The sequence below is a fragment of the Poecile atricapillus genome, chromosome 2 (genome assembly GCF_030490865.1).
Source record: "Poecile atricapillus isolate bPoeAtr1 chromosome 2, bPoeAtr1.hap1, whole genome shotgun sequence".
Lineage (NCBI taxonomy): Eukaryota > Metazoa > Chordata > Aves > Passeriformes > Paridae > Poecile > Poecile atricapillus.
The window spans coordinates 45,042,958-45,070,923 of NC_081250.1; the positions used below are offsets into that span (position 1 = coordinate 45,042,958).

General features: G+C 42.9%; 2 protein-coding genes across 6 annotated transcripts in view; one reads left to right on the plus strand and one right to left on the minus strand.

Moving 5' to 3' along the window:
• Positions 1–6,059: 6,059 nt before the first annotated feature.
• On the plus strand, positions 6,060–12,369 carry CCK (cholecystokinin). Its single transcript, XM_058833641.1, has 3 exons — positions 6,060–6,213; positions 7,687–7,944; positions 11,973–12,369. The coding sequence occupies exons 2-3, from the start codon at positions 7,689–7,691 to the stop codon at positions 12,107–12,109; spliced, it is 393 nt and encodes a 130-aa protein (XP_058689624.1). The 5' UTR covers positions 6,060–6,213; positions 7,687–7,688; the 3' UTR covers positions 12,110–12,369.
• Positions 12,370–17,250: 4,881 nt separating this feature from the next.
• Positions 17,251–27,966, minus strand: part of TRAK1 (trafficking kinesin protein 1) — a 123,071-nt gene continuing 112,355 nt past the window's right edge. For all 5 annotated transcript variants that reach the window (XM_058830246.1, XM_058830245.1, XM_058830243.1 and 2 more), the window contains 2 exons: positions 24,219–24,321; positions 17,251–20,228 (listed from right to left, as the gene is read on the minus strand). In XM_058830246.1, the coding sequence (XP_058686229.1) occupies positions 19,430–20,228; positions 24,219–24,321 (902 nt within the window). In that variant the 3' untranslated portion in view covers positions 17,251–19,429. The remainder of the gene's footprint in view (positions 20,229–24,218; positions 24,322–27,966) is intronic.

A 27,966-nucleotide genomic window follows, 5' to 3' on the forward strand; every position in this document is an offset into this window, starting at 1 on the left:
AATGCCAGGGCACAAATAAGAAGGCGCTGGACATGGCACACAACACATAACCCTCCCTCACTACATCCAAGAGATATTGCTGGGCAATCAGTGTTAGAGCAGCCTTGTCAAAAGTGGGGAATTTTGGCTTCATCCAGTGGGCAATTTCTAGGACTTCTAAGTGTCTTGTATCAAGTTCCTTTCTTCAGCTCACTGCAAGGCAATCACAGTTGGTATCCAAAGAACACTGTTATTTTTTAATTCCATTCTAACCAATCAAAACAACTGTGTGGCACTTACACCTTCCATGGATGTTTCTGGCATTTCTATTTAAATAGGAATTGTCAGAATAACAATTCATATTTTGCATCCAGGTTAATTCAATTTGCTTCCATATTATGAAGAATAATTTAACAGCAGAAGTGAAATAACAAGACTTTGGCTGTCCTGTCTACTTACAGATCAAACAAAAACAGTTTCTTCTGAAGGACACTAAAAAGCCCTTATTGGCTGTCAGGTCTGTCCAGTGTCAAATTACTTTGCTATTCTAACATCCTGATTCTAGTTTTAGCATAGATGAAAACGTGCAAATATTTGGAAGACAAAATGCTAAAACGTTGTACTTGCTATTTATAGAACTTCCTTTTTTAGGTTTTAAATTGTTTGACAAACTTGATTAGTGAAATATTCACCTTTCCAAAGAGAGTAGTGTTGAACAAACAGTGTCTCCTACAGCATTCTGTTAATTCCACATGGTGGAAAAGACAATTTTGTCCAGGTCCAGGCAGAGAGGTGGAGAGCACATATGAAAAGCATGAAGTATTTTGAAAGGTACAGTGAATTTCCTTTCTGTAGTAGTCGATTTTTATAATGAATTAATTAATACTTATATTAAAGTGTGCTGGACTGGCTTCTCCTACATAATTATAAAAGGAAATATTAATTATGGAATAAAGTGTAATTGTCTAAACCATAAACAATGCCATCAGATTCCAATATCTGTGAATATGTATTTTAGTTTCACAGTATATAGCACTATCACAGCTTCTTGCTCAAAAAAAAAAAATCTGATGGAGCAGGTACTTCAAATCTGAATAGCAGAGGACTCAAGGTCTGTTAGAAATTACTCTGAAGAAGGCCAAGGACTCTCCTGGGATGCATGACATATATCTGAGGTAACAACAAGCAAGAGAAGCTCCAACATAACTCTTAGAGTACTGCTGAAAGCACAGAGAATTTGCCAGCAGCAGGCACTTCACGTATCTCTGTTACTTTTATCTAGCACATTGATTTCCATTTTCAGCTTGCACAAAAGCCCCTATGCTGCAGTCAGTTTGGAAGATACAAACTGCAAGTTCCCACAGAAAATCAGTTTGGTCTTTCAGAGAGGAAAACGAACAAACACATGAAAAAGATAAAAAAGCAAGTGATTTGGGATTGGGTGGTCTCACAGAAAGTGACTGGGTTTTTTCTGTTTCCATGTCTTCTGGAAACAACAGGGAACAAAATTTGAAGACATCACACAAGTTTTCCAATTGATCTATAAGGAGCTTGCATACCAAGCTGCCCGATTATCATGGGACACAGGTCAAAATCTGATTTTCTAAAAAATCCAGCCCTTCTCCTTGGAAAAGGGATCTTTCCTCTTATTTTCCTTCTTTACACAACTGCAGGATAGTGGGTAATTACAATCCGTGAATTTACGTTAGTGCACATAGTTCACACCGGGGGTATGCTTTTGAAATAGACTACTGTGAGGCTGGTGAGGCACTGGCACAGGTGAGAACCTGGTCTAGTGGGAGGTGTCCTTGCCCATGGCAGGGGAGTTGGAACAAGTTGATCTTCAAGCTCCCTTCCAACCCAAGCCAGTTTATTTTACTATGATGATTCTCACTTGATGCTCTGTTGGTTCCATTGCAGAGCAGTCTGTGAGTGCTCAAACATCCTCAGCACCAGCTCTGCTGATCTGCTTCTATGGGACCCTTCTTTAGGTATATTAGTCTGAGGTACTGCTCTGTGAAAGGAGGTCAGAATTCTTCAGGCAGAAGACCCAGATCCCTTACTGCTGGTCACTTGCCCAAAACCAAAATTTCTCACTTTGTTTTTGTGTTGGCTCTAAGCAGAATCCACATTCCTCTCAAGTGGGAGAAAAGAGACTGCCATTAAAGCATTTACACAGAAATTACTGAATTAAAATTAAAAATATTTGGAAAAACAAAATACCAAAAATTTAACCTCTGAATCAATACCCACAAAAATAGCAGAATGACATGATGTCTTACAATATATTCTCTATTTTACATCTACAATTCATACATTTGGTCCTAATAATCTGTTCACTAATTTGTCTGTTAATTCCAGAAAACCATACTCTTCCCTTCCTTGCTATCCTCTGCCAATTATTCCTACTCATTTTAATCCTCCAGAGTGACACTCCATCATCTTCACATTAAAAAAAAAACAAACAACAAAAACCCAAAAACATTAATTTGACTGAAAATAACACAGAATGTTACCTATTAGTGTCAGGGTCCAGATGGGAGTAAAAACGCCCTGCATAGCGATAATCAGAAAAAAAATGTAATACTTAGGAACAAAAGAATGTATTTCTAGTCATGCACCTGGACATGAAGCCACCTGGTCCCACAGGATCTCTCCAAAGCTGTGTCTCCAAGCTTGATGCTACTGACACTCACCTGCAGGCTCTGCTCCAGTTCTCAGCAGAGGGACAGGGACGTGAGCACCATGGCTTGTGCTCTAACTATTGGTGCCAACCATTTTCATTGCAGGACAGGCATAAGGAAATCTCTCCATCCCTCTGTTCTCATCCTGCCTTCCTGCTTCAAAACTCCCAGCTTTGTGCTGGCATAGAACAAAATGTATGCTTAACCATACACACTCTTTTGCCACCTCAGCTAAACAGGAGAAAACCTTTGGCAGATAAATAGAGAAAGAAATTCAGGATAGAGGTGTCTTGATTGTCAGGGGGAAAGGTTAGAGAAACTCAAATCTTTTAAACACACTCTTGCCAGAAAACAAATTTTCAAAAGCCTGCAGTATCTAAACTATGGCATCTTCCAGCTTCCTCCTCAGGGAGGTATCTATATTAGCATTTACTGCATTGCAGGGTTCACTTCAGGTTTAAATTTGTTTTGCATATATAGTTGGATTCTTGCAATATCACTCAAGCTTTGGTGCAGTCAAAGCACTTTCCTTCCTGGAGATCTAAGACTCAAGGCTTGTGTTAGGGCAGCCTCTGTGCCACCCCAGCTGTGATGGTGGCACCAGGCCCTGCTGTGGCTGACACTCTACAATCCATGGCACACACCTGGGCCCAGCGCCTGACAAAAACACTGCACCTGGAACCTAGAGGTCACTGCAAACTAAATCTCAATTCTTTCCTTTTGTGCCACATCAAAAAGTAAAGTATTATACAGTCTGAGTTTCTGCAGGCAACTCACTTCAGAGTCCTGCTGTCATATTTGCTCATGCCAAGCAGGCTTTCTGGTCTTCTATCTCTACTCAAAACAATTCTAAAATGCCATTAATTAACATATATTTACTGAGGACTGAAACTTTCCTACAGCTTCAAACTCTCACTGAAGAAAAAATGAGTCAGTCAGAAAATAATCACCAAAGACTGTACATACAGGTATTGAGGAACTCAATCAGGAAAATCCAGTGTTCAAAAGTCAATTACCCAGGCTATAGATTGTGCAGCACTGCTAACTTCAACAACTTGACATCATTCCTGTTTTCCTTATTACATTTCATATGGTATTGCCCTTCTGTCTGTTCATGAGCACAGTTAGGGAGTTTGGTTGTAAACCAGCACAGGTTGTCACACATATGCACACATATACACACTCTCTCTCACTCCATTTGCCCAATCCTGGATGTATTTATAAGTGAGCTGATACTCCAAATCAGCTCAATGTAAATGTAGTGTGTATTTGTTCAACTAGGCTAATATGTCAGACTTAAATGCCTGCATTTATATCTGTCTGATATGAATTATGCATGAGCATATATTAGCAAGCGCTCTCTCCTTCTCTTCTGTTAAGCTTTGAGCTGGTCCCTTGGGAACTCATTATCTACAGTGGGTTTCACAAGGGCTTGATGTGACTCTACCAGAATTGTTATTATACCTTCCCAGAAAGCCTGTGATACTCTTCCCAGACACCTACAGTTCAATTCGGAGTCGACTATTCAATTGTCTAATAGCAGTGAGTATTTTTCTCACTGAGCCAAAGTAGTGAAATTGAATTATCTGGAATATTACCGGCTTTTTTTTTTTTTTTTTTCCAGAGACAGACAGAGCCATTGGACAGGTACTGCTGCTGGAATAATTTCAGGGCTGTTCCTTTCCCTGGCAACCTGCTTCGACTAACTTTTCCCTTTTCAAAAGAGGTTTTCATTTCGCTTTTTTTTTAAACACTTCGGGATGGCGGCTCTGCCCGATGACAGCGCCGATGTGGGAGATGAAAGGCAGCCGGCAGCTCAGGTGCCTTATCCCGCTCGGCAGCACCCTGTCAGCAGCTGGGGGGCGGTGAGAGAACTGCTCCGCCGCCATCCCCGCCACCTCCGAGCCTCGCGGGGGACGCGGGAGCCGCTCCATCCCTCTGCCGCCCGTCCCGCTCCATCAACTCCGGCTCCTCAGCTCGGGGACCGCTGTCCATGGGCAGCCAGGGCTGCCGGCGCTGAGGAGGTGGCGGCAGGTTGTCTTTTCCCACGTCCCGCCGCGGGATTTGGTTCCTTTCCCGTGGATCTCCGTCCCTGGCGCCGCTGGATCTCTCCGGGGCCGCGGCGCCCTCTGCGGGCCGCGGCGGGAAGGGCGATGTGAGGCCATGCGCTGCGGGAAGGATGGGAGCAGCGCATTTCCCGCCCGGGAGCCCTGAGTTAAGGGGTTAAGAGCCCACACCACCCCTGTGCCCTGCCTAGGCCGGCTGGAGCCCTCTCAGCTGCCGCTTGGGCACGGCCAGGCCGGCGCTCCGAACCCCCTGCACGATCCGCCCAGCACAGGCGGCTCCCAGCCGAGCCTCGGGGCTGCCCCGCTCCCGTCCCCGACAGGGAAACCTTCCCACTCGCTTGCCTCCAAACTGCAAACTTTAAGGCACAGATTCGGCACCACGCCGCCTGAGCCCAGTACTGGGTCCGAGGAGCGGCTGCTCCCGGGGGATGAGCCGTGCAGAGTTTGGGTGGTACCACACGGCTGCTCCAGCCGGCCCTGCCCGTCCCTCCGCGGCCTCGGCGTGGCAGCCCGGGCAGCCGGAGCTGGAGGGCGCTTCCTCCATCCCCCGAGAAGCAGGAGGAGGCAGGGAGGGAGAGTGTCCGGGGCAGCTGCGGACACCTGGCGAGCATCGCCTCAGGGCAGCAGCGGCCCGGCCGAGGGCGCGGGAAGGGACAGCGGTCTCTGCAGCGGCCGGGGGAGACTCTGGTGTTTCTGTTCGCAGGGACGGAAAACCACGCCGAAAGCATCTTCATCCATGGCTTTCTGCGGGGATCGTCCATGGCTTTCTATTTTTCTTTTCTTTTTAAACAAAATTAGTGTCCGGTCTTCCCGAGCAGATGTTTGGAAGAGCCTAGGAGAGGAAAGGGAGGATGGAGGAATTTGTGCCTCCGGGCTCAGGTCACAGGAGAACGGAACCCAGCGCCGCAGACCCCGCGCCTGCCACCGCCGGTAAAAGCGCGGCCAGGACGAGCCCTCCCGCCTGCGGGCGGCTCCCGAAGGCCGGAGCTGCCGGCGCTGAGGGCTCCACCTGGAGCCTCTGGCCGGGGCGGGAGGTGCGGGCATACCCCCGGTCAGGAGCATTTTACTTGCCCAGCTGCAAGCCAGCCGGGGTTTCCAGCTCCTTCGTGCCCAGGCGAGCGCTTCCCTCCGGAGGGAGCAGGGAGCGGCCGTCGGGGGCCGTGCGGCAGGGGAGCCCCGCGGAGCCCGCACTCCTCCGCACCCAGCGGCACCGCGGCGCCGGCCGGCGGCGGGGAAGGAAGGAGCCCCGCTCCCCCCGTGGAGCGCACACAGCCCCGGTGCCGGTCCCCGGGCGGGGGCGGCGGCAGCGGGGGGCTGAGCGGGCGGGGGCCCCGGCTGCGTCAGAGATGTGTAAACACCGCAGCGGTGCCCGCCGCTATTTAAGGGGCCGAAGCTGAGTCTCCCCCGACTTCCCTGCTTGGGCACACACCCAAGGACTCACAGCTCCCAGCTCGAGCGGGACCTTGGAAAAGCGCAGCGGAAAGGTAGGGAGCGCCTCTTCTGACGGCACCACTGCTGAGGGTGGGGAGGTAAAGGGAGTGGGGATGCCTGGCGCTTACCTGTGCGGCAGCTCCGAGAGCCTGTGCTCTGTGCCGGAGGAAACGCTTCCCGGCGGGGAGGAAGAATTCCAGCCGCTCCCTCCCGATGAGCGCGGACCCCAGCGCGGGGTGCGGGGAGCGGCGAGCAGGGAGGGCTTCCCACCGCTGGGAGATGGGGAAGGGAACCAGCCAGCAGTGGGGAGATGTGGGCTTTAGAGACCGTAGCAAGGACATGAATGCTTAGATGTGTGTATATTTATTTATATGGATGTGTGTAAAAAATCCAGGACTCGGGACAGCTGAAAGGGTGCAATGTACCTTCGGTTTCTGAGTACCCAGACCTAGATGGGTACATCACTAATAACCACGTTGGAGTGACATTTCAACTCTCTTCACTCATCTCCTGAGAATATTTTAAAAAACCCATGTCTTATATACTGTGAATTATTTCGATCTAGTGTATGTGTTGAGCAAATAAACTTAATTTTATCCCCTTTAAAATTTAAAGGTTGTGTTAAGTGTACTGTTAAAGAACAGAAGCAGCTCAAAAAATCTCACGTAGCTGAGATAATCCATGTGTATATATAAATTAAAATTACCCCCACAGCATGAAATATTAGGTAGTTTGTTTCCTGTAAGAATTGAGAGTAATTTCACTGTTTCCAGGAAAAAAATATAATTTCAGCTTATGTGATAAAACGATTCAATAAAACAACATTGTTTTGTCTAGTATCAATTTAAGAAAGCAGTAGAAATCTAAACTCTCTGTTTAATATGAAGAAGATTATTAGTTGCACTTTATTTCTTACAGCTTTTAAGTATACAGCTTTTACCGCTCCAGCTATTAGATCAAATGCTTTGGGCAGCAGGAGTATTAGATTTTTTTTCTTTCACTGGGGCAAGTTTTTGGGGTTTTTTTTTCCATTTTGCATATGATGAGATGAAATCTCTTGATGAACACTAAAGTTAAATCAATGAAGGTTGGTAGAATAAAGGCTCTTCATAGAACTTGTCAAAACTGATTATCTGTAATAACAGCAGGGTTTTAATGCAATAGCAAAATACTGAAATGTTTGAATCATGAGTTTCTTCACAGAGATGTATTCAAATCCCTTAAGTTTTTTATGAAATACAGCTTCCAAAGAAAGAAAATAAGAAAGAGTTGGGTAGATCAGGGAGATACAGCACATACTAGGCTGGAAGAAACAAAATTAATTACCTGTACCTTCTTCTTTAGCAAGGATATTTAGCTATTCACATACGTGTTTTCAACTTAAGACAGATCTCGCAGTTAAAAACACCTAAAACAAGCCCTGGTTTGCTCCAAAGCCAGCATCCCCAGTGGAAGATGGGCTTAGGGATTGCACAAAGTGTAGTAAATCTGGTCACGTAACAGCCCGCTGTCCCTTTTCTCCCCAGCAATGTACAGCGGGCTATGCATCTGCGTGTTCCTCGCTGTGCTCTCGCTGAGCTCCTTTGGACAGCAAACTCGGGGCTCACACGATGGCAATCCTCTGCCTGCTGAGCTGGAGCAGAGCCTGACAGAACATCAGCGGCACTCCCGTGCTCCATCATCTGCCGGGCCCCTGAAATCCCTGCCGCGGCTGGATGCGAGCGGCGACCAAAGAGCCAGCATTGGCGCCTTGCTGGCCAAGTATCTCCAGCAAGCCAGAAAAGGTACTGGTTACAGCCTGCTTCTGTGCCACTGGGATTTCCTGCAGGGGTTCCTAGGAGCTGAGATAACCCTGTCATCATCTAACGTGAATTCCTAGAGAAGACAGGATTTAGATTTTGCTTGGTTATCCCTGAAGGAGACAGCATTCCAAATGCTTTCTCCAAAATCCCTCCCAAAAAAAGGATTTATTTGTAGCAGCCTCTGAGAGTCATATAAAGATAAGTGGAGAAAATGTCACCCACCTCTTGGGTTATAGTCCAGCTTTTATTTTTAACTATTTTCCTTGCCTCCTTATGTTGGTGGTATTTTCAGTATGCTGTATCTCAGATAAAGCAATTACGTTTTCTTTAAAGTTTTCAATTTAGTTAAAATCCTCTCTTCCTCCCTCTATTAAAGCTAGAAGAGCTAGAAAACTTTTCTGAGGATAAATGCAGACCAAAGCTAGTCTTACCTCAGGCAGAAATCCCTGTACCAGGGAAATATTCTGAGTATTGGATTTTTCATATATTTGTTCCTAGAGGAAATTACAATAGCATGAAAGCTTTCAAAACACAGAATTCATATTTATTAGTGCAATAATTAAAAGCAATGAGAAGTAAAAGCTTCAACACACATAGATTCCTGGTAGATTATTGGTCTCAGGCAGCCTGGGAGCACAACCTTGCGGTTGTCTAAAACCACCATGGCACTGTGTAATAAGGACACGAAGAATCAGTAGAGCAATGGGATTACAGGGCATCCTTATAATGAGATTAATTAGTCACTTGAGGAAACAATTGTATTACATAAGAGAAAGAGTAAAGCTATCCCAGCTGACACCTTACAGACTATATTTTACATAGGCAGAAAAGCATGCCATCAATGCTACCAGTAAAAATGATGGCTTAAAATCACTGACCACTGCAACTTCCCCAGGAACACTTTTTCCCTTTTGAGCTGTCTCATCTCTCTATTGCTCTCTGTCTCAATGAAGTAACACCATGGGCAGTCTAATTGCTGTGGCCTTTTGGCTGCCAACCTCAACAAGAGCCACCAGAGAAATTTTGTTTACTCATGAAAGCTTCACTCCAGCCTTAGCCCCCCTGTCCTATACAGAAAAGACATCTAAGAAGGAAAGAGGGTTTCAAGAGAAGCCAGTAATTAGGATTAGGATTACCTGGATATACAGACATTGAGAAATAAATTCACACCCAGCCCCAGACTGTGCTTAGGATAAAGTTCACTTTATATAAGTAAGAACTTTCTCCACATAATGCAGATCATTTAACCCTCCCTTCTTGACAGCTTCCCTGCTGACCTCTGTGCTAGGCAAAGTCCTGTGCTTATCTGTGATGGTGGTCTGCAATTAAGAGATGCCACATCTGGCTTTGTGCATTACATATGCAGCCATACACACTCCTCTGTGTACTCAGAACAAAGCCAAATCAGAAACAACAGAAAAATAAATCACTGTCAATAGTGCCTGAAGGATTTCATCTCATGTTAGCAATTTGCATGATGTCCATTAAGGAACTTCTAGCTGTTCATGGAATTTAATGAAAAGATAATTAAGATATGAAATTCCACAAATCAGTGCTACACTTAAGGCTGTTACAGAACAAGAATGTCACTGCAGGAGTCTGCAAAGCAGAATCCACATTACCTTTCCCCAGCACAGTCATTGTTTCCCACCCACATGGAAACTGAATTCCTTATAGTTTATGTATCCACTATACTCTCTTAAATATGTGGCTGATATTTCCAAATAGATTAACCAGATTAAAAAAAAACCAAAAAAACCTTTGGATTTAAGATGTCTTTTTCTGTACATATTAATATGAGGGACAATTTCCTGCATATGTGTTATTGACATATATAATTAACTCTTAAAAGGCTCTGGAAGCAAATTGTGAGATTCTGGTGATGTGACTAGGCTAGTTGGACTCTAGTTTCTAGATGTAGTTGCTGATTACAGAAGAGAAAAATCACAGGAAAAACAGTATTTACCTTCTTTATAATATACATACAGTGTTCCTGTCAAAACATTATATTCTCATTTAATGTAAAGACTCTGGGCAGTACTTCACAAATCTCTGCAGAACACTCACAACTACTGTATTAGTCACCTGTCTAAACCATAATAATCACTAGAAAATTACATCTGGGGGGGGAAGGAGAAGCTGGGCTTTTGTTAGTGTTAGCAGTCACCTGTAGTGGTGCTTGCCCTCCTGATTAATAGAAAGGCTGGTTTTGTAAAGTATTTCTAGTTAAAACAGTGCAAGAGCTAAGTGCTCTCAAGGGCTTAGGGATTGATTGCAGCCCTGTAGCTGAACTGCTACAATTTTGAATATGTTTGTCATACACTGATTCTGCAGTTCCCACATGACATCTCTAGTGGGTTGAGGAAAGGTAATTAAGGTGCTGTTAGGAAATTTGTGACCCAGGCTTTCAATTATGTTCATCTGCAGGCTTTCAGCTTGAGTCTGGCATCTTGTAGAAGAGATGTTGTAGCTCTCAAGCCAGTGGCAGGCACAGTTAATGTCCTCTGAGGAGCCCTTGACTGGCCAGAGCCACCAGAGGAGCCTTTACAGCCCTCAGGTCACAGCAGGCTCAGAAGTCTCTTAAGCACCAACATCTCAGTGATGGTTCTGTGCTGCCTGAGCTCTGCCTGGTTATTGTGCTAAGGAGCCATTGTCATTACCTTAATTACACTTTTTGGATTATGAATGTGAACTTCATGGAGTTTGAGCATTTAATGATAGACATTCTATTCTAGGGAAAATTATTTTTTTTGTCGTTTTGTAATAGGTAAATGTCTTAAACATGTTTTTTTTAATGTGTGTACCTTCAACTCCCTGCAACCACTAACAAAGCAATGCAGTTGATTTTTGTATTACTGGGTCATGTTCATTATAAAGCATTACACGAGGAAGACCTTGAAATATAAAAGCACATAGTCAACAGAGGTTTCTTCAAAACACAGGAAACTGAAAGTAAAGCAATTTTATAGATTCGGATATATGGGATTTAATTTGGGCTCCTTTTCCTTTCTGATCAATTTAAGTATTCCTCAGTCTGCATTGAATACTAATATATTTAATCTGTCCCTCACTCAAAGCTTAACTCCATCTACTCAATTATAACAGTTATATATCAATTTCATCTGTTTTCAGGGAGTACAGAGAGAAGTAACTTACCTTTCCCTGTATTTTTTAGTTACATCATGTGATGCTGTGAAAACAGGATTGCAGCCCATTTTTTAAAGCATAAATTCTCCGTGCAAATGGTTTGTGTCTCTTTGATGCCTTAAACAAGGCATACAAAAGGATAAGGCAAGATCAGAAATCAGCATCTGACCCTGCTGTGAAAAGAATTATGAAGGCTTTGGATAAGCAATGAAAAGATCTCTGACATTGTAAAAAAACCCTACATAATTCTAGCAATAGGTATCTCCAACTGTGAATTCCAGACACAACTCTCTCCATTTCAGGACTATTCCCACTTTTCCACAAAAGCTAGGATTCATAACTCTACCCTGCTTGTTACCAAATTTGCACTGTAAGAGCTCCTGTACTTACATTTATGTCTTTTTAAGCAGCACAGGGCTGCGTTGTCTCAGGCTTGAGCCTTCTCTCAAGGATTATTTTGTATGTAGAGCAGCTTTCCAAATATGAGCAGGCAAACATGGGGCTTTATAGGAATAGTGAGAAATAGCTTGGACTCTCTCTCTCTGTCTAGTAAAATAGGAAGGAAAAAGGAAAAATCTAACTGTATTCTTTCCTGTCAAACAGGAGCAGAATATTCCTGCAGCAGGAGTTAGGAAATGATCTGTTTATTTTGTGCTGAAAAAATCCAAGCTGCTTCCAGGACATTACTTATAAGGTTTCTATTGTTTTCCCCAGTGAAATGACAGTGGTGTTACATGGCCTGTATTAGGTCCATCTCAACTATTGCACACATCTGCTAATGAGCACGAGCCAGATCAGAACACAGGTGAACCTGGAAAATGTGTCCTCTTAACTCTCTGCTCTCCCAAACGCTTTTTCCTTAGGTTCCACTGGAAGATTCTCAGTTATGGGAAACAGGGTACAGAGCATTGATCCTACTCACAGGATAAATGACAGAGACTACATGGGCTGGATGGATTTTGGACGCCGCAATGCTGAAGAATACGAGTATTCTTCCTGAAGAGCACCAAACTATAGCAACGAGCTAAAAAAAAATCACACTCCCATGTCTGTACAGAAAGAGATAAATCAATTTGTTGTCCTCTTCAAATCAGTGTTTTAAAGTATTTAAAATCATGTATTTGGCATAAGTTTATCTGTAAGACTATACAATGCAATATATACATATGCAGAATTTTCCAGAAAATGTTTTCTTTCTTTTGTGGTTTCTCATACATTGATCCTATATTAAAATGATTTCACTTATCCCTCCTTGTCCTGTCACTGCATGTTGCTGGGTGTCTTACTATAAAGAGAGGCAGCATAATGCCTTCGTTTGGCACTGTAAATATATTCCATGGGTTGAATAGTCAGATTATCCACTTTTCAGAGAGATCTTGTGTCAGTCCCAATAGCTTTGAACTCTAGGGAACTTGTCCAAATATAAACACAGCAGCACAATACTGCCAGAAAAGACCAGCTATTTTCATGGTCACATTGTTTGCAAAGGACCGAGTTATACATTGAGCCCATATGTGTGCAGTGAACAGCCAACAGTGCTAAAACAGTGAAAAAGAGGAATGACACCAAAATATTTCATCGTCCTGGCTTATTTGTTTTATGTTGTGAATTCAATGTGAAAGTTCTGCTGATGACTACAAATCACAGAATAAACAGAGCATTCCCTGCTGTGTGGTGAGCCAAGCATTCATTTGGGAGGGGGTGAGAACAGGTTCCTGAACAGAGCAGAAGGTGATCCTGAGAGGGAGAGGGATTAGAGCAGTCAAGCCACAGCATCCTTTCAGAAAAGAGGTGGCTCCCAACTATCACAGAGGCTGAGCTGGCTATTGCCCACCAATGTGGAGAGAAGGAGGGAGGTTCTGCCCAGCTCTTACCTGGCTCAGAGCAGGGCAGAGGGCTCCAAGTTCAGAGCTGGGCAGTGATCCCAGCTTGTGCAAAACCAGCACCCTGCAGTTCCTGCAGTCATTCCCATCTGCCACCCCCATGGTGGGCAGGCTGCGAAAAAAAGTGTTTCACCTGCACACTCCTCCTCCATCACAGGTAACCAACCTCCCTGCAGCTCCTGGGTCCCCTTCAGCAGCTGGTTCTCACATCTAAGGGATGCCCTAAATTGTAAAAGAGGTGATTTTTCTGCAATGCATAATTCACAGAGTTTCTCCCAAATGTGTGCACTAATACAAAAAGGAAAATATTGGTCCCACACAGAAAAATAAGTGCTTGCCAAAGGAAAGAGGCAGTAATTTATACAGCAGTTGATAGGCAAACGAAGTGTAGAAAACAGTGCATAGAAAATACTTGCACTAAACCAAATTCTACTGAAAACAACATTGGGAAGCAAACCAAAATCGTTGTGCCATGGGCCAAGCACAAAAATCCTTTGAGGAGCCACTCCCAGCAACAACTGGGAGAGCAAACAGCACTGCAGAATCTGCAGTGAGAGCTCAGCAAACAGTATGGGGGGAATTTTCTTCTCTAGGAGCACCAAATATATTTTTTTTCTTGGGGGGTTTTTTTTTGGTTTTGGGTGGGTTTTTTTGGGTGGGTTTTTTGTTGGTGGATCTCATTCTGAAAACATGGAAATGTTTTTCTGCATTTCTTCCTCTCAAGCTCTTCCCAGTCTACCAGCTTCCAAGCCACCTAGCCTGGCTTTTTTAGGTTCCTTTCCAAGCATAATGAGTCTTAAATTGCCTGAATTCTCTTCTTGGTTTTAGTTATTGCTCACAGCAAAATAGTGCAAAGTGCCCATTTTCTCCAAGACATTGAAACAAGGGACTAAAACCAATTAATCTACTTTTTTTAAACTGAGGCAAATACAAGTAAATCTAAAAATGCATATATTTATACATTTGCCACCAAAGTGATGTGTCTTTAAAAGTAACTGGGGAGAAAACTCAATTTCTGCTTTGCTTTCTTTTAAATTAATGTCAGGAACATTCAAGCAATATTTTTAAATTTTTCCATTCCTAGCTTATATTGATGAAGGATGCAATATTATAATATTGCAGGGGGGCTGGACATGGGTGATGTTGCAAATCAAGCCTTACTACCGCAGAATGCTGACATCTGGAAAAAACCAAACATTTTCTTTTTCTCCTTTGTTTCATTTCCCATAGGCAGACGGATGGAGAGACAAAGATGTTCTTTCCCATTCCTCTCTTCTGAAGGTCTCTGCAGTAGTTATGAAGAAGGACTGTGACTCTGGGACAGAGTGCTGTTCCTTGAGGCAAGGGGGAGCTGGCTGTTAGCAGCTGGCTATTGGCAGCTCAGCAACATCATCCTCATTATCATAAAAATATCCATCACCTGCTCCTCTGGGAACAGAGGAAATCCCCGAGATGGGAAAGGCTGCTGAGACATCATTCAGCTCCCAGATGACCTGGAGATGCTAAATTGAGCTAAACGGGGGAGACAGCAAACCTGGGAAAGTCACGCAGCCCTGGTAGCTGCAACCCTTATCCCATGGCATTAGTGAAGCCACTCTCCAGGCTGCCCTGTTTTAACCCAAGGGAAACAGCACCTGAGGAATGGAGGCTCTGCAGCTGGGTAGGAGCCCCTTGCATCCAGGAGAGGCTTTGGGCTGAGAAGTGCCCCACAGATTCCAGCACACACAGCAGTGCATTGACACAACCTCCTGGTGCTGTCTGGGAGGTGAGACTTGAAGAACTCTCAACATTCAGTTTAGCTTGATCCAAATTTATCTTTATGAAAGCATGTGCATAGGTGCTAAATTTACACTGGCAAAATAGCAAATCAATACCTTTTTGTGTTTAATTGCAGTTTATTTTCTCTCTGAGCTTGATTCAATTAATTCTGTTACAGCTTTATTACATTTATTTCAAAACAGATGCTGCGCAAATCGCCATGAATGGAGCAGCTTGCTGCAAACTCCACATAAATTATTTGGGAGAAGCTTGTGGTTCTGCTTTTGCAGAGTTGTGCATACAACAGCTGTGAAAATGGTGCAAACAGCAAGCGCTCCTTGTGGGAATGAAGGGAAACCCAGGCAAGTGAGGGAGTTCCCATGCCTGGGGAGGGCGGAGCACTCCCTGGGAGCTGGGGCAGCATGTGAGGGAAACCTCAGCTGCACGGGTGCACCTGACCCTGAACAGTCTCATCTCCCCTGGTATTTCATACAAGATCACGTGTGGATCCTGCTCTCCTCTCCCCGGCTTTGATGCATCCCCAGCTGCTCCATCCTTGCTGTGTGTGGGCTGGCAACATGCCCCAGCCAGATGTTCCCAGCTGCAGCCCAGCTGTGCACATTCCAGCAAGCCTGACAGCAGACCAGGCAGTCCCCTCTCCAAGGCCTGAGCAGAGGTATTTGCAAGTCAAACAAGATGAACGTTTCAATGCCCCAGCAGAGCAGAGAAAGGCTTCTCTGTGTGTTCAATTTTTGTATTCCCTAAATTCATTAAAATTCCCTTAAAGCAAGAAAAAGCTGTGTGCTTGTTAAAGCTTTAATCTTTTCTAAGTACCTGTGTCAATTGAACAGCAATTGGATTCTGCACAGCTTGAAACCTATTTTAGCAGGGCAGAAATCTCTGTCATCTTTCAAATACAAACATTACCGGCTTCTCAAGTGTATGCAGTTCCCACATGAAAGCCCACTGCCTACATTAGAGCCAAGGACATTGCTTAGCACCAGTAACTTTCAGGCCTTTTATTTTCCTTACCATTCTGTGGTTCAATTGGCTTGTTAAGTGAATTAAAGCAGGTCTGAGCAGCACCCAGTGAGATGTGGTAGCACAGCTGGATGAGGCTAATTCTTTACCGTGAATACAAGCCACAGGCAGCAGGTGCTGTCTGTACCAAAGGAAGGCTGGACACATCTCACCGGCATTGCTGGACTTTTCAATTCAATGTAGAGAGCTGCCAGTAAATGGAGATGGAGGAACTCTTAAACCTCTGTGCACAATAGCAGTATGTTGTGGGGCCATCCAGTGCTTAGGATATATGTAAAAGGAAGAGGGGACGAGTCTCAAAAGGCATTTTTAGCCAGTCCTGGCTCTCCAAAGAATATCCTGTGTTCCAGGATCCATCTACAGCCCAGTCTTAGACACAATCCTCAGCACCTCATCTTCCTCTCACCTCCAACCCAGCTTTCAGAGGAGAATTACCAGAAACAAAGATACATCCAGCAAAGCTCCTGAGATACTTGAACATTGCAAAAGTGGAGGCCAATTTCAACACTCTCTCTTCTGCACATCTCAGAATCAGCTCTCACCTTCCCCAGTCTGGCACTTTCTCAACTCATCCTGTTCCCAGGCAAGGAGAGCTGGGTGCACAGTGCTTCTCCTCCCCGATCCCTCCCATTAACCATTAGCTTTCTGACCATGAGCTTCCCTCAGCCTCAGAGCTGTGCAGAGGGGAAGGATGAGTGTCTGTACTCACTGGCAGTCCCTGGCTGTGCCCCTGGCACCAGCTCCTCTTGCAGCTGGCGTAGGCCACTGCGTCACACTGGTGCAAGCTCTCCATGAGTTTATTTTGGCATTACTGCTGTCCCATTTTCTCTCTGTAGCAAGTATGTGATATGTTATTATTTCCCTCTCCACCTCACACACAAACAAACACACACACACACACACATCCTTCTCAATGAATCTCTCTAATCTTTCTATAGGTTACTGCCTGATTATTCCCTCCCCCAGGGAGCTTTTTCCATTACTTAGCCTTCACCACATGTGCAGGTTTTTTGAGCTCCTCACTACCTGATGTTTCATCACTGTAATGTTCCCTCCCTCAGGAATGAAGGTATTGGCTAACAGCAGACCTCAGTCCTGTCTCTGTTGAAAAACACAGGATGTTTCCTCCTTATTCTGTACTTTCACATTTTGTTACTAAAGGTTTTGCACTGCATTAGGCAGGAGAGTGCAAACTCCTCAAAATACAGAAACCATACAATTCTACATTCTCAATTCAAATTGAAAAAATCAAAAAGCAGACTTGCTTCTCTTTTTTCTTCTGACTCGTTTCACTGATTTCAGCAAACAAAATCTGAAAACTTTTCAACCAGTTCTAAGAATTAAAAAAAAAAAAAAGATGGCCTCTTATTTTGCTTTAACTAGCAGATGAGAGCAAAGGATCAAGGTGGAAGATTTATCACCTTAAAAGAATAGGAAAAAGTTGAATAACACACAACAATGCAACTTTTCTGTTATTTTATTGATATTAGTGAAGAAAAAATTAAATTTCGTCATTCTGATGTGTTACAATTGCTTTCTCTGGTGGGTGGACAGCTCCTACAGCTTATTTAAAGGCTAAATAATACTTCCCGATTGCATGATTAACTTCTACACTTTAAGTTCTCTTATGGTATTGCTTTCTTCCTGTGGGTATATAAAATGGTCCATTAAGTCCATGACTTTTTTTCAGAATCAACTGTTATTCTATCTACTGGTTTAAGATACATTCAAATAAAAAGATACTTAAATTTACTTGCAATAAGTGCACACATACAACAGCAAACAGAGCTGATGGCATTTTACTAAAACATTGTAAGTTCATAGAATAAATAGAAGTCTTCAAACACATGCTGTAACTGACCGATGTGTTTTCTTTTTCTTTCTCAAAAAATATCCTTAGTGTCCATAGCACTACCGCAATAACTACTTCATTCAGAAAAAAAACAAACCACCCACCTATCTCTCGTCACAAAGACTAAAAGACAGTTTCATTTATACAAGAAATTATCAGTGCTAATAATTTAGTAACAGTCTGGTACAAATGGCAATTCACGGCAATTACATGTAGTGTGACAATGGTAATAAACGGGGAGCTTGATTTTAGATGCCACAAGTGCAAGGAAAAGAAAGTGGATGCTAAACCTTCCCTGCTTTACTCTTCTCCAGCCCCTCTTCCAAAAAATATTTATGTCTCAGCTCCGCTCTAGAAACGCCCTCCAGTCTGTTCAAGTTCCAAGGTATTTTAATTCCTTCTACAAGCACCCAGCAGAAGGTTGGAAGAAACAGAGAAAAAACTGCTATATAATTAGAATTGCCAGGCAACTAAAGGATGTGTGAGGTCTTGTGTTTCTTTTCTGAAAAAGCAGAGGGTTTTATGTTTGTATGGCAGGTATTTTCCTCATTTTAAAAACACGGCGAAAATAAAGCGTTTCCCCTATTTTTACCTATGGTAGGGCCTGACTTTAGATGAAAAATGTTTTTCTGAAAAAAGAAAACACAAAATGGGTGGAGAATATTGTCACCCTGTCTACAAGGCCACGGTCTCTGACATGCATGAAACACAAAGATCAGCATGAGGGCTGCAAGCTGCTCTTCCTGCCTGTACCATTCCGTTACTAAATGTTTTCTGTGGTTCTCTGCTGAGGTTTCAAGGACTCACCTTTTCCTAATACTGGTTTTGCTACATGTTCTTTTATAACATTCTTGTCTGTCAATCTGTTCTGCAACGTGGACTTCTAGGAAGTCACTGCTATGTTGACCTCATGAGTTGTGAAAACTGTTTTCTTTGGGCGCACTGACAAAGCATGTTTCAGTGGCAGCAACACATAGTAAAGCATTTTCCCTTCCACAATCCAGTGCAGCATTGAAGAACAAAACAAAACAAAACAAAAAAAAACAACAAAGCAAGAAGTTGCACATAGTGTAAGTGTGCCAAAGGAAACAGCGGTGGTAGGAATATGTCAATATCCCAGGTACCCAGTAGGCCTGCTGACCTCAACACAGTATTAGTTCAAGTTTATAATCTTGGGGAGGAGGCAAATACAGAACAGGGGGGAAAAAAAAAAAAGGTTTCATCCATTCAGGCATAATAGCCAGGCACTCCAATAACTCAGCTCAACTCATCTACAGAGGCAAAATTAAAACTACCACATGAACTGAGTGCTTTTTTCAGTATTTAACGAAGCACAAATGCTCCCATGCTTCAAGTGATGTAAAGAGAGGTCTCACATAACACATTCAATAGCTTCCCATGCACCTTTGACTCAAGTTAGGCTAGCTACAGAATTCACGTTTTTTCTAGTCAAGTTATTTTTTGTTGGTTTTACTCTTTTGTTTTTTTTCAGTGCATCTTAAAAAAAAAAAACCTTTTCAAAAGGTTAGCAAGTTAACCTTAATACAGCAATCATAACATAGAGCCTTTTGCACTTGATTGAACAGTAAAATAATCCAATTAGTTACAATAGATCTGGTACATATTTACACATTTTATACAAAGTTTACACATTTCTCCCATTAGGCACGAAGTTGATTTGTCAAACTCAAGAGGCAATGAAGGGGTGGTAGGGAAAGGAAAAGGAGATTGGAGAAAGAATCTGAGTATTTTAATTTAAAAAGACTAGCTGTAAAAATAAAGTCCTTCATCGTAAGCTAGTTTGCTTCGGGAGCTTGGTTCCCATGAGGATCCCTGAAGTGAGGGACGTTGGGCCTTTCATCTGCATGCTGGAACCCACCATGGTGGGGAAGCTCCGATTCCTTCGGATGCCAGTGTTCAGCTGGATGCCCCCGATGGCACTGGTCACGGCAGGGCAGCCCAAGGGGAGACCGTCAGGTGCCAGGCCTCCAGGAACAAGGGCCCTCACTGGTCCCTGTGCCCCACAGAGAAGAGGTCCCTGGTCATCAGTTAAAGGAGGAGCTGACGTTTGCCCTGAACTCACGACTTTGGCAATACCAAACCTCCTGACTTTGTCCACGAGATTAAGGTTGGAAACAGACACGTCAGTTTGGCTCTCACTGTTCCTGATGTTCTTTTTATTCCTCACCTCCTTCAAGATTGAACTAGCAGGCTTTGAAGCCAAGAAGTTGTCATAAGGTGGGCTGGTGCACTTGAACTCAAAAGATGGAGGGGAAGAAGAAGGTGTCTGCATGGGTGAATTTGGTGGAGTGGAAGGAATGATCGCCATTTTTGGGGAGTACGTGTTCAGCAGGGTGCTCCTGCTGGCTCTGTCCCAGCTCTGTGGATTGTACACTGCTGCTGAGATGCCCCTTTCCTTCAGCAGCCACACCAGCCCAAGGGATGTGCTCATTGTCGTCGTGGATTCCCGGAGATTGGTGAAGGATTCGGCCAAACTCAGACGCCGAGGGGTGCAGGGAGTAGCCACCGGGGTGCCTTTCAAATTGCTAATGCTGCCACAAGCTGGAGTAGGTGCTGCATTAAGGCTGAAAGCAAAGGAGCAGTCAAATTATTCTCTCCACTAGAAAATTAAAATTTACCACAGGCAAGATTTTTAACCCTGAGCAGGGCTTTTTATCCGTTTGGAGAGTGCACAGGACACTGACAGTTCCCAGCCCCCCACAAATGTGATTACAAATTCAAAACCACCAAATCTTACAAAACACATCTCCATTTTGCACACTTCAGAGCCCAGTTTCACAGGATTAATGCCACTGCCAACACCCAGCACCACATTTCCCTGATAAACTATATACATGTTTGTGATCAACACCTTGACTTTTTCTTCCTGATCAACTGGTTGTCACAACTCCCAGTTGCCCCTAAGAGACAAGGCAATGCAGAAGACTGGACCAATGGTATAAGCAAGACATCTACATTTTAGTGTCACTTCTGAGCACACAGGAACTGAACACTGATTCAACTAAGGCATGTTGTACTTAGTTATTCCAGAAACAAGGCATGTGGGATATCTATCACACTCCAAATTCATGTTTGTTTGAGAGAATCCCAAGAGCTACATGCAGCTTTAGAAAAAAAAAAATCCAACTTTTGCTAACCATGCACAAATTATGGTCTTTGCCACAAGTACACACACACAAATTAAAAAAAAAAAAAGAAAAAAATATAATTCCACAGTAGTTTTTTCTAAGCATGGATTCATCCCCTCTAATGGCATTCAAAGGGTCTTGAGCAATGCAACACTTGATGCTAACAAAGGATTCACTGATGTGAGCTCACCACTGTTCAAAGAAGGAAATCTACTCCCTCACCTTGCCAGGTCAGCAAGTAGAAGACACTCGGCAGAGTCAGACAGAAAGTAAAGACAGTGCCAAACAAGGGGAAAGCTAAGTAGCTGGGAGGGGAAGGAACAAGTGAACTTCCCTTTTCAGCACAAAAGGGACTTTTCCAGAGAAGGAACTTCCCTTTTCAGCAGAGCCATGCTGCTGGATTGGCTTAGCCATAACGTGCAACTGTAAGTTAAGAGGGATTCTCTGCGCCAAGAAAAGCCTCTCAAAGAGCCACTTTGAGACAATCTGATTGGATTTCCAAGAGAAGACTCCGGCCAATGACTAAATTACATCTCTTTTGCACATATGGACAAAACGGGCTGAGATGGTGTCTTGGCTAGAATTACCAGTCTCATCTCACTTCATATTAATGAACTCTGTGTAGCCAGCACTACTGTGCATATCAGGCTAAACACCCTGGAATGCTTTGAGCTGCAGCTTCCTATGAGCTTAGAACATCATCTAGATCCTTGGTTTACAATGAACAGGTGATGTGAATTCACGCAACACTGGAACCTCTATCCCCTAAAAATCAGCATATCTTTAAAGCACTTCTTAATTAAGAAAATATTAGCCTGATGCTATGAAATCTCAAGTCTTCTTTCCAAGGCTAGATAGGATCTGACCAACATGATCTCTAACTGATTTGGAACTGTACCAACCTCTACCATAAGCAGGTGAAATTGAGGAAGCTGAACTGCAGCTGCAATTTAACAAGAGGAAGCCCATATATTCCTCCTGGTATACTGTAGTGGAACACTTATTTGAGAGAACCAGCAGATGTAATTAGAAATGCAGCCTTGCTAAGTGGCTCTAGACTCAGTCTGCTTGCACCCCCGTGTGTGCTGGGGCTGTCAGTGCATGTGGCAGATGTGCTAAGGCACATCCTCATGTCCTGTCCCTTCTGCCTGGGCTAAGGCAGCAGCAGAGAAGGATCTCTCCCAGCAGAGCTGAGAAGGCCACACACACTGCAACAGCACACACTCTCTGAAGGCAAGGCTAAGTGGAAAGAAGTTAGTTCACAATTCTTCTCTTAAGCACTGATTAAAGCTGGACCTTCGTAGTTCTGACTCCAGTGGAACTAAAGAGCAGTAGCAGCCACAGTGGTGCATCTCTCATACAGCTAAATACAGAACACAGAAGTCTTGAAAAGCATGAGGGAGAGAAAAGAGAAAGAAGTTACTGCATGAACTGACTTTCTAAAAGGTATAACCATATACATTTCAGAAATCCAGACATATGGTGTAAATTACCAGGCTTCCAAGATATCCTAGTCACAAGATGAAAACTATAGCATACCAATGGTTTATTAACTCCAACAGCTTCACTCTTTCCAGATACAGGTTTCAGTTGCATAGACATGTAGATTAGTATTTCTACGAGTTTTTCAGCACAGTTATATGCTGCAGCACAATTAAAAAAACAAGCCATCCCTGCAAGAAAGCAGTTGCAGGTGTTGCCTTTTTTTCCATTTGATCATTTTGGCACTACTTTAACTGGGAAATATATTTCCCATCAAACTGACCAACACCACAGGGCACCCTGGACACAACTGCAGAAACAGACGCAAAGTGGCCTCAGCAACTCAGCCCAGTGACAGTCTCAGAGTTAGATTGAGAAAAGAAACAAATAAAGGAGCATTTCATTTAGCTGGATGAAATTTAGTCAGGTTAGAGCAACACCTGGGGTAGCACAGGTTAAAATGCAACCAGGTAGGTAAATGCCAAACCTCTTGGGGTTAGCTGGTGCCACACACACTAGCATTCCTTGTACATGACCCTGCCAACACAGATGCTGCTGGCAGTGCTGCTCACCCCCGACCACGCTGGGTCACAGTGTCTGCCCTATACCTCCTCTCATCACAATGAGACATAACGCAGTTTCTCGTCCTCCTCACATGACCTGTGAAGAATCATGTACAGTTGGTAAGGAGGAGCTCCTTAAACATCTGCTGAAGACATAATTTTTTCTTCCCTCTTTGTTCTCCTGAACGAATGATGAACTTCCATTTAACTAAGGCAGCTGAAAATGCACCAAATTTAGCTATCTTTTCTGACTGATTTGTTAGATTTAGTACCCAAAGAGTTTATTATGATCACAACTGACAGCAATTCAACAATAACAAGAGAATTAAAATAGAACTGCAGCCATGTAAGAGAATCTCTTCAGTAATTGTGCTGAGGAAAAAGACAGAAAAGAGTAAAGAAAAAATAGCCAGGCCACTAATAACTAACTTAGTTCAGAAAGGGAAGCAAAAAAGTTACATTTAAACATCATGTATTTCCTTTCCATTTGACAGGTTTTCATATTCAATACCCTTATTTTTCATGCCCTTCATAGGCAGTCAGTGCCTATCTCATGTCTAAACAAGTGTAGACACAACACCTCTGCATGGGAACCTACACATTGGTACACTCCCACAGAGGAGCTGGAAGGGGCAGAGAAAGCAATGAGACATTGTCCTTATAAACAGAATAGAACATTCTGTAAATCCTGATTTTCTAAGGGAAGAAAGCTCCCTCTTTAGGTATGAAATTGACACACACCCCCCCCCTCTGGTACTCAGATCTTCACCTTCCATAAGGGCACAGAACTGCCTTCTGTTGGCATGCAGTGTCTGCACTGCCAATTGCTATTGCATCACCAGCTCATGACCTTCAGTCTGGCAACTATGATTTAATTTCCAACATTTACAGCAAGAAACAAAGTAGACATCTCCCTGTTTCCAATTAAGGCATATATCCTCCTCCATTCCTCACATAGCTCCTGGATTTCCTTACCTGCACATCCCTTTTTCTGCTGAGAGGAAGGATTTAGGCTTCCTCCCTGGAAAAACCTCTCATCTTTTTTTGCTAAGAGATTACATCCTGCGCATTCACATATGAGGACTACAATTAATCTAAGATGAGGAATAGTCAGGCTTGGATATCAGGAGCCAATATAGTTATGTCTGACTCTGCAGTATCTTAACTAGAGAAAACAAAATTTAAGAAACTTTGGCTTTTTAAAACATCACACATGCCTCTCAAATTCAGGCTGAGGTAACTCAAAATGGAAGGAATAATTGGTGGGTGTGTTGTAATTCACCAATGCAGTCAATGCCTACGCTTATGCTATTATTTTGCATTTGCTTAGAGTGGAAACTCTGATAGAGCTGGAGGCTTTGCCATCATGAGAATCCCTTACCTTGGCGTGACTCGTGTGAGTTCATCGGAGGGGTGCAGAATGCGGCAGGTGGTGAAGGTGAAGGTGGAGTTGGTTTGTGACATGCACTTCCCAGGATGAGGTACTAAATTAAAAAAAAGCAAATTCTTTGCATTTTACACAGAAAAGGGAAAAACCAAACTTCTGTGTGCTGATAAGACAGATGCAAAAAGTGATGAGGCACCTTGATGGGATCAATGCAAGAAAAGTGAAATGCCCAAGTACTACAGTGTTAAACAGACACTCCTTCTCCAAAAGAAACACCTCTAGGACTCCAAGGCCAGTGCTAAAAAGTCTGCTGAAACTTGCCCATGATCACAAACACTGCAGATTAAATCTTGTTCAAACCAAATTTAGGCCAGACAGTGCTTGAAATGCTAGCCCTTATCTAAACTAGCAACTTGCATCAATGGGAAATCACAAGCAAAATTTTCTAGTACCAGCTTAGGAGCACCAGGATTTTCTAAATGCTTGTGCCTTTCAGCTTTCAGATTGATCCACAATAAGGTATCCCCATTACTTCTCAGTAATGGATCCATCTGGCTAATGCTACAGGAATACAGATTGTTGGGGTGGTGAGGGGAAGGACGCATATTAATTACTGTTTCTCTGACTTTTCATATCCACAATATGGAAAGTGGTAGTTTTTTGGATCCACTACTGTACATCTGTGACACTTCTCTTGTGCATGTGATTAGGTTCTTTAAAAATGTATGTCCCCAGCTGCACAGTATAGCAGTTTTTGAGTATTTGTAGACAGGGTAGCAAGTAAATTTCATAACAAATGTGGCTGTAAAACTGCCACTCTGTGATAGATCAGTGATTTGGGAAAGAAGCAATATAGCTCAGTTTTAAAAATAAAGGACTTAGGTCAACTTCTTTCTTAGTAGAAATACTTATGTGGCTGTATCAACCTGCTATATAATGCAGCTGTGGTCACTGCAAAATAACTACAGAATTTAAGAGCCATGCATCTGAAAAGCTGATTGGAAAACACCCAGAGTTAAATATTACATCAAAGATATCATGATTGCATAGGTTCTCTTACTTAGTAACCAAACTTAGCAGTGGTCAAGACATGCACAATAAAAACCATGTGCAGCTCCCTCCCCACCAGTCCTACCCATCCCTCTGAGCCATTCCCTGATTAAGCCACATTTTAATACCACAGTACACAACTATTCAACACATTGCAAAAGACAGACAGACCGACCAGTTAGACCAGACACCATTCTGAACTCCCAGAGCAGCTCAGCAGAAGCAAGGCAAGTCTTAATTGTGGCTGTGTTCCCTTTTTCACAGTTCACAAGTATCACAGCTCCAAAACAGTGTGTGTGGTTAGGTAGCCCTTTAAGAACACACATAAGCAGTATGTGAAGGGTAGAGCATGGGCAGTGTGAACAGTGGAAGCAGAAGTGGCTGAGCATACAGTGTGAGGTAACTTCTAGTCAGCGCTGGAATGTACGGCTGTACATTAGAGAAGGATATTTCCAAGGACCCACTGGAGTGTCATGTTAACACACTCAAATGTTAGCACGGCATAACATAACAACAAGCTCTACTTCACCTCCAGAGATGGTAATTAGGATGCTTCAGGAATCCAGTTGCTTTAGAGATTAGTGTGAGCACTACAATAGCTATTACAAGGGAGCACAGCCTAGCAATCATGATTCTCTCCATATTGTAGAGAGTTATAAGAAAATCTGGAGAAAGAACTCAAATAACTGGACATGAAAAAATTGGTTATTTAGAGAAACACAGGACTTTTAACATAAATCAATTAGAACAAAGCAATTATCCCTGGATGATGAATAGAGAACAGAATAAAGCAATGCTGGTTTGAGATTGCAAGCTCAACCCAAAGCACATAGCTGTAATACAATCAGAGCATTTTCCCCATTTATAATATCCACTGGGCATCCCCTCAGATTGGAGACAGGCACATTGAAGAAACATAGCTGCATTAGCAAAAGCAAGACTCATTGCTATTAATGAGTCAAAGATAGGAGAAGGCTGCTAAAAGTAGAGAAATCACTAACTCTAATCAGAGGAGACAAAGTGAAATTATGAAAAAAATCTATCAATTTCCAAGGATGTATTTCACCCTCAAATACCACTAAGAAAGTCCTGTACCAGCTTCATCCTTCATCAGTCAACAATGGGTTGTATCATATTGCTGTAGCATTTTCCATCCTTTGGACACAGTAAAAGAGTGAGAACCTGTTGCTGTAAATGAACAAAGTTTATCAAATAGAAACAAAATTATTAATTTCTAACTTGTTAATTTTACATATGAATGGCCATCTCCTGAGTTGGTATAAGTTCATGAAGAAGTAATACATTTTTCTGTTAAGAAAAACTATCTTCACATTTACATTTGTCAAAGTATTCTCTTGAATATAAATATCTGCTCCATGTAACTGTTTGAGACCAAATGTTTTACGTATACCCTCTTTTCCAAAGTAGTCGTAGTTTAACAACAAGGCTCCATATCTGTATGAAAAAGAATCTATACATAATTCAGAGCTTAACAAAATTTACAGAAATATCATGTAATGTCATCCATCAGGAACCTGTGCAAACTGTTAGTGTATTTTCCCCCTAAATGAAAATTAAATCTAAACTAAGATTTCTCTTGTGTCATGTTTTAGCACTTAGGAATTAATGATTCTTCACCTTATTAAGTTCTCTCAAACGATTCATAGGCATTATGGAAAATGCAAACCATCATAGCTGAAAGGGACTCTTCTGTAAGCACAAACTATTGTAAAAACACCTTTTAAAATACTGAGGGGAAAAAAAAAAAAAGGCAGGTTCCAGTCAAACTGAGCACAGAGAGCTTCATCTTCTGGCAAAACAAACAGGGCTTTCCTCACAAATCACAAAGCTGATTTTATGTATCTCAGAGCTGTCTCAAATCCAGCTTCAGGACTCAGAGCCTGTGGGCCATTGTGCTAGGTGTAAACAGCAAAATAGAAATGTTTAGGACATGACCTCATGCCCAGGGAACTCTCAAAAGACCATTTTCTCTGGATTTTCAACCAGCTTGTGCAGAGGAAGTTACAAAGTTACAAAACAGGTAAACAAGTGGCCTGCCCCACCCTCAAGAAGATGTCAAGGCAAATTACGTTCAAACAAGATTTGTAAGAGGTAGTTATACTAAAACACCCTTAACTTTTGTACCATTGGATCAAAATTCAAATTTGTTGTTATGCTGAAATAACAGTGAGGAGTTAGAGAGCTCAAGGTGACCAATAAATCTTTGCATTTTTTTCAAACACCTATTCTGGCACATACAGATTTATTAGGAAATTAACCTTAAAAAAGTTGGGAAATCTTTAGAGTATGATTTGATCCAGACTGGCACAAAGTTAACACTTTAGTCCAACAGTTAGAAAGCCACTCTGCTCCATCATTTTTTTGGCATGTTTCAAGAAAAGGAGGGAACCTGGCTCCCTGCTATTTGAGCAGGGAGTGCACTGGAATTTCTTTAGCACAGGCTGTAGAAACAGGGATGGAATGACAATCAGACTGAGGCATCCTTAGAGCAACAGAGGGTGTTCTAAAGAATTAGAAGTTTATTGCTGAATAGAAAAGTTCTGCCTGCTTTAAAAGGGAATAATGAAGGAACATTAGGAGACTTTTTTCCTTTCTACAGTGTGACCATCGAGAATACAGGCTGTGGACTTCACTTTTGCCAGCGTGTGCCACTAATTCCATTCTTAGGTGA

Excerpts from the sequence above, each read along its gene's own strand:
- CCK (XM_058833641.1), top strand. The coding sequence starts at position 7,689 with ATGTACAGCGGGCTATGCATCTGCGTGTTCCTCGCTGTGCTCTCGCTG. Across the intron at positions 7,945-11,972 it reads TCTCCAGCAAGCCAGAAAAG|GTTCCACTGGAAGATTCTCA; the intron begins GTACTGGTTACA and ends CTTTTTCCTTAG.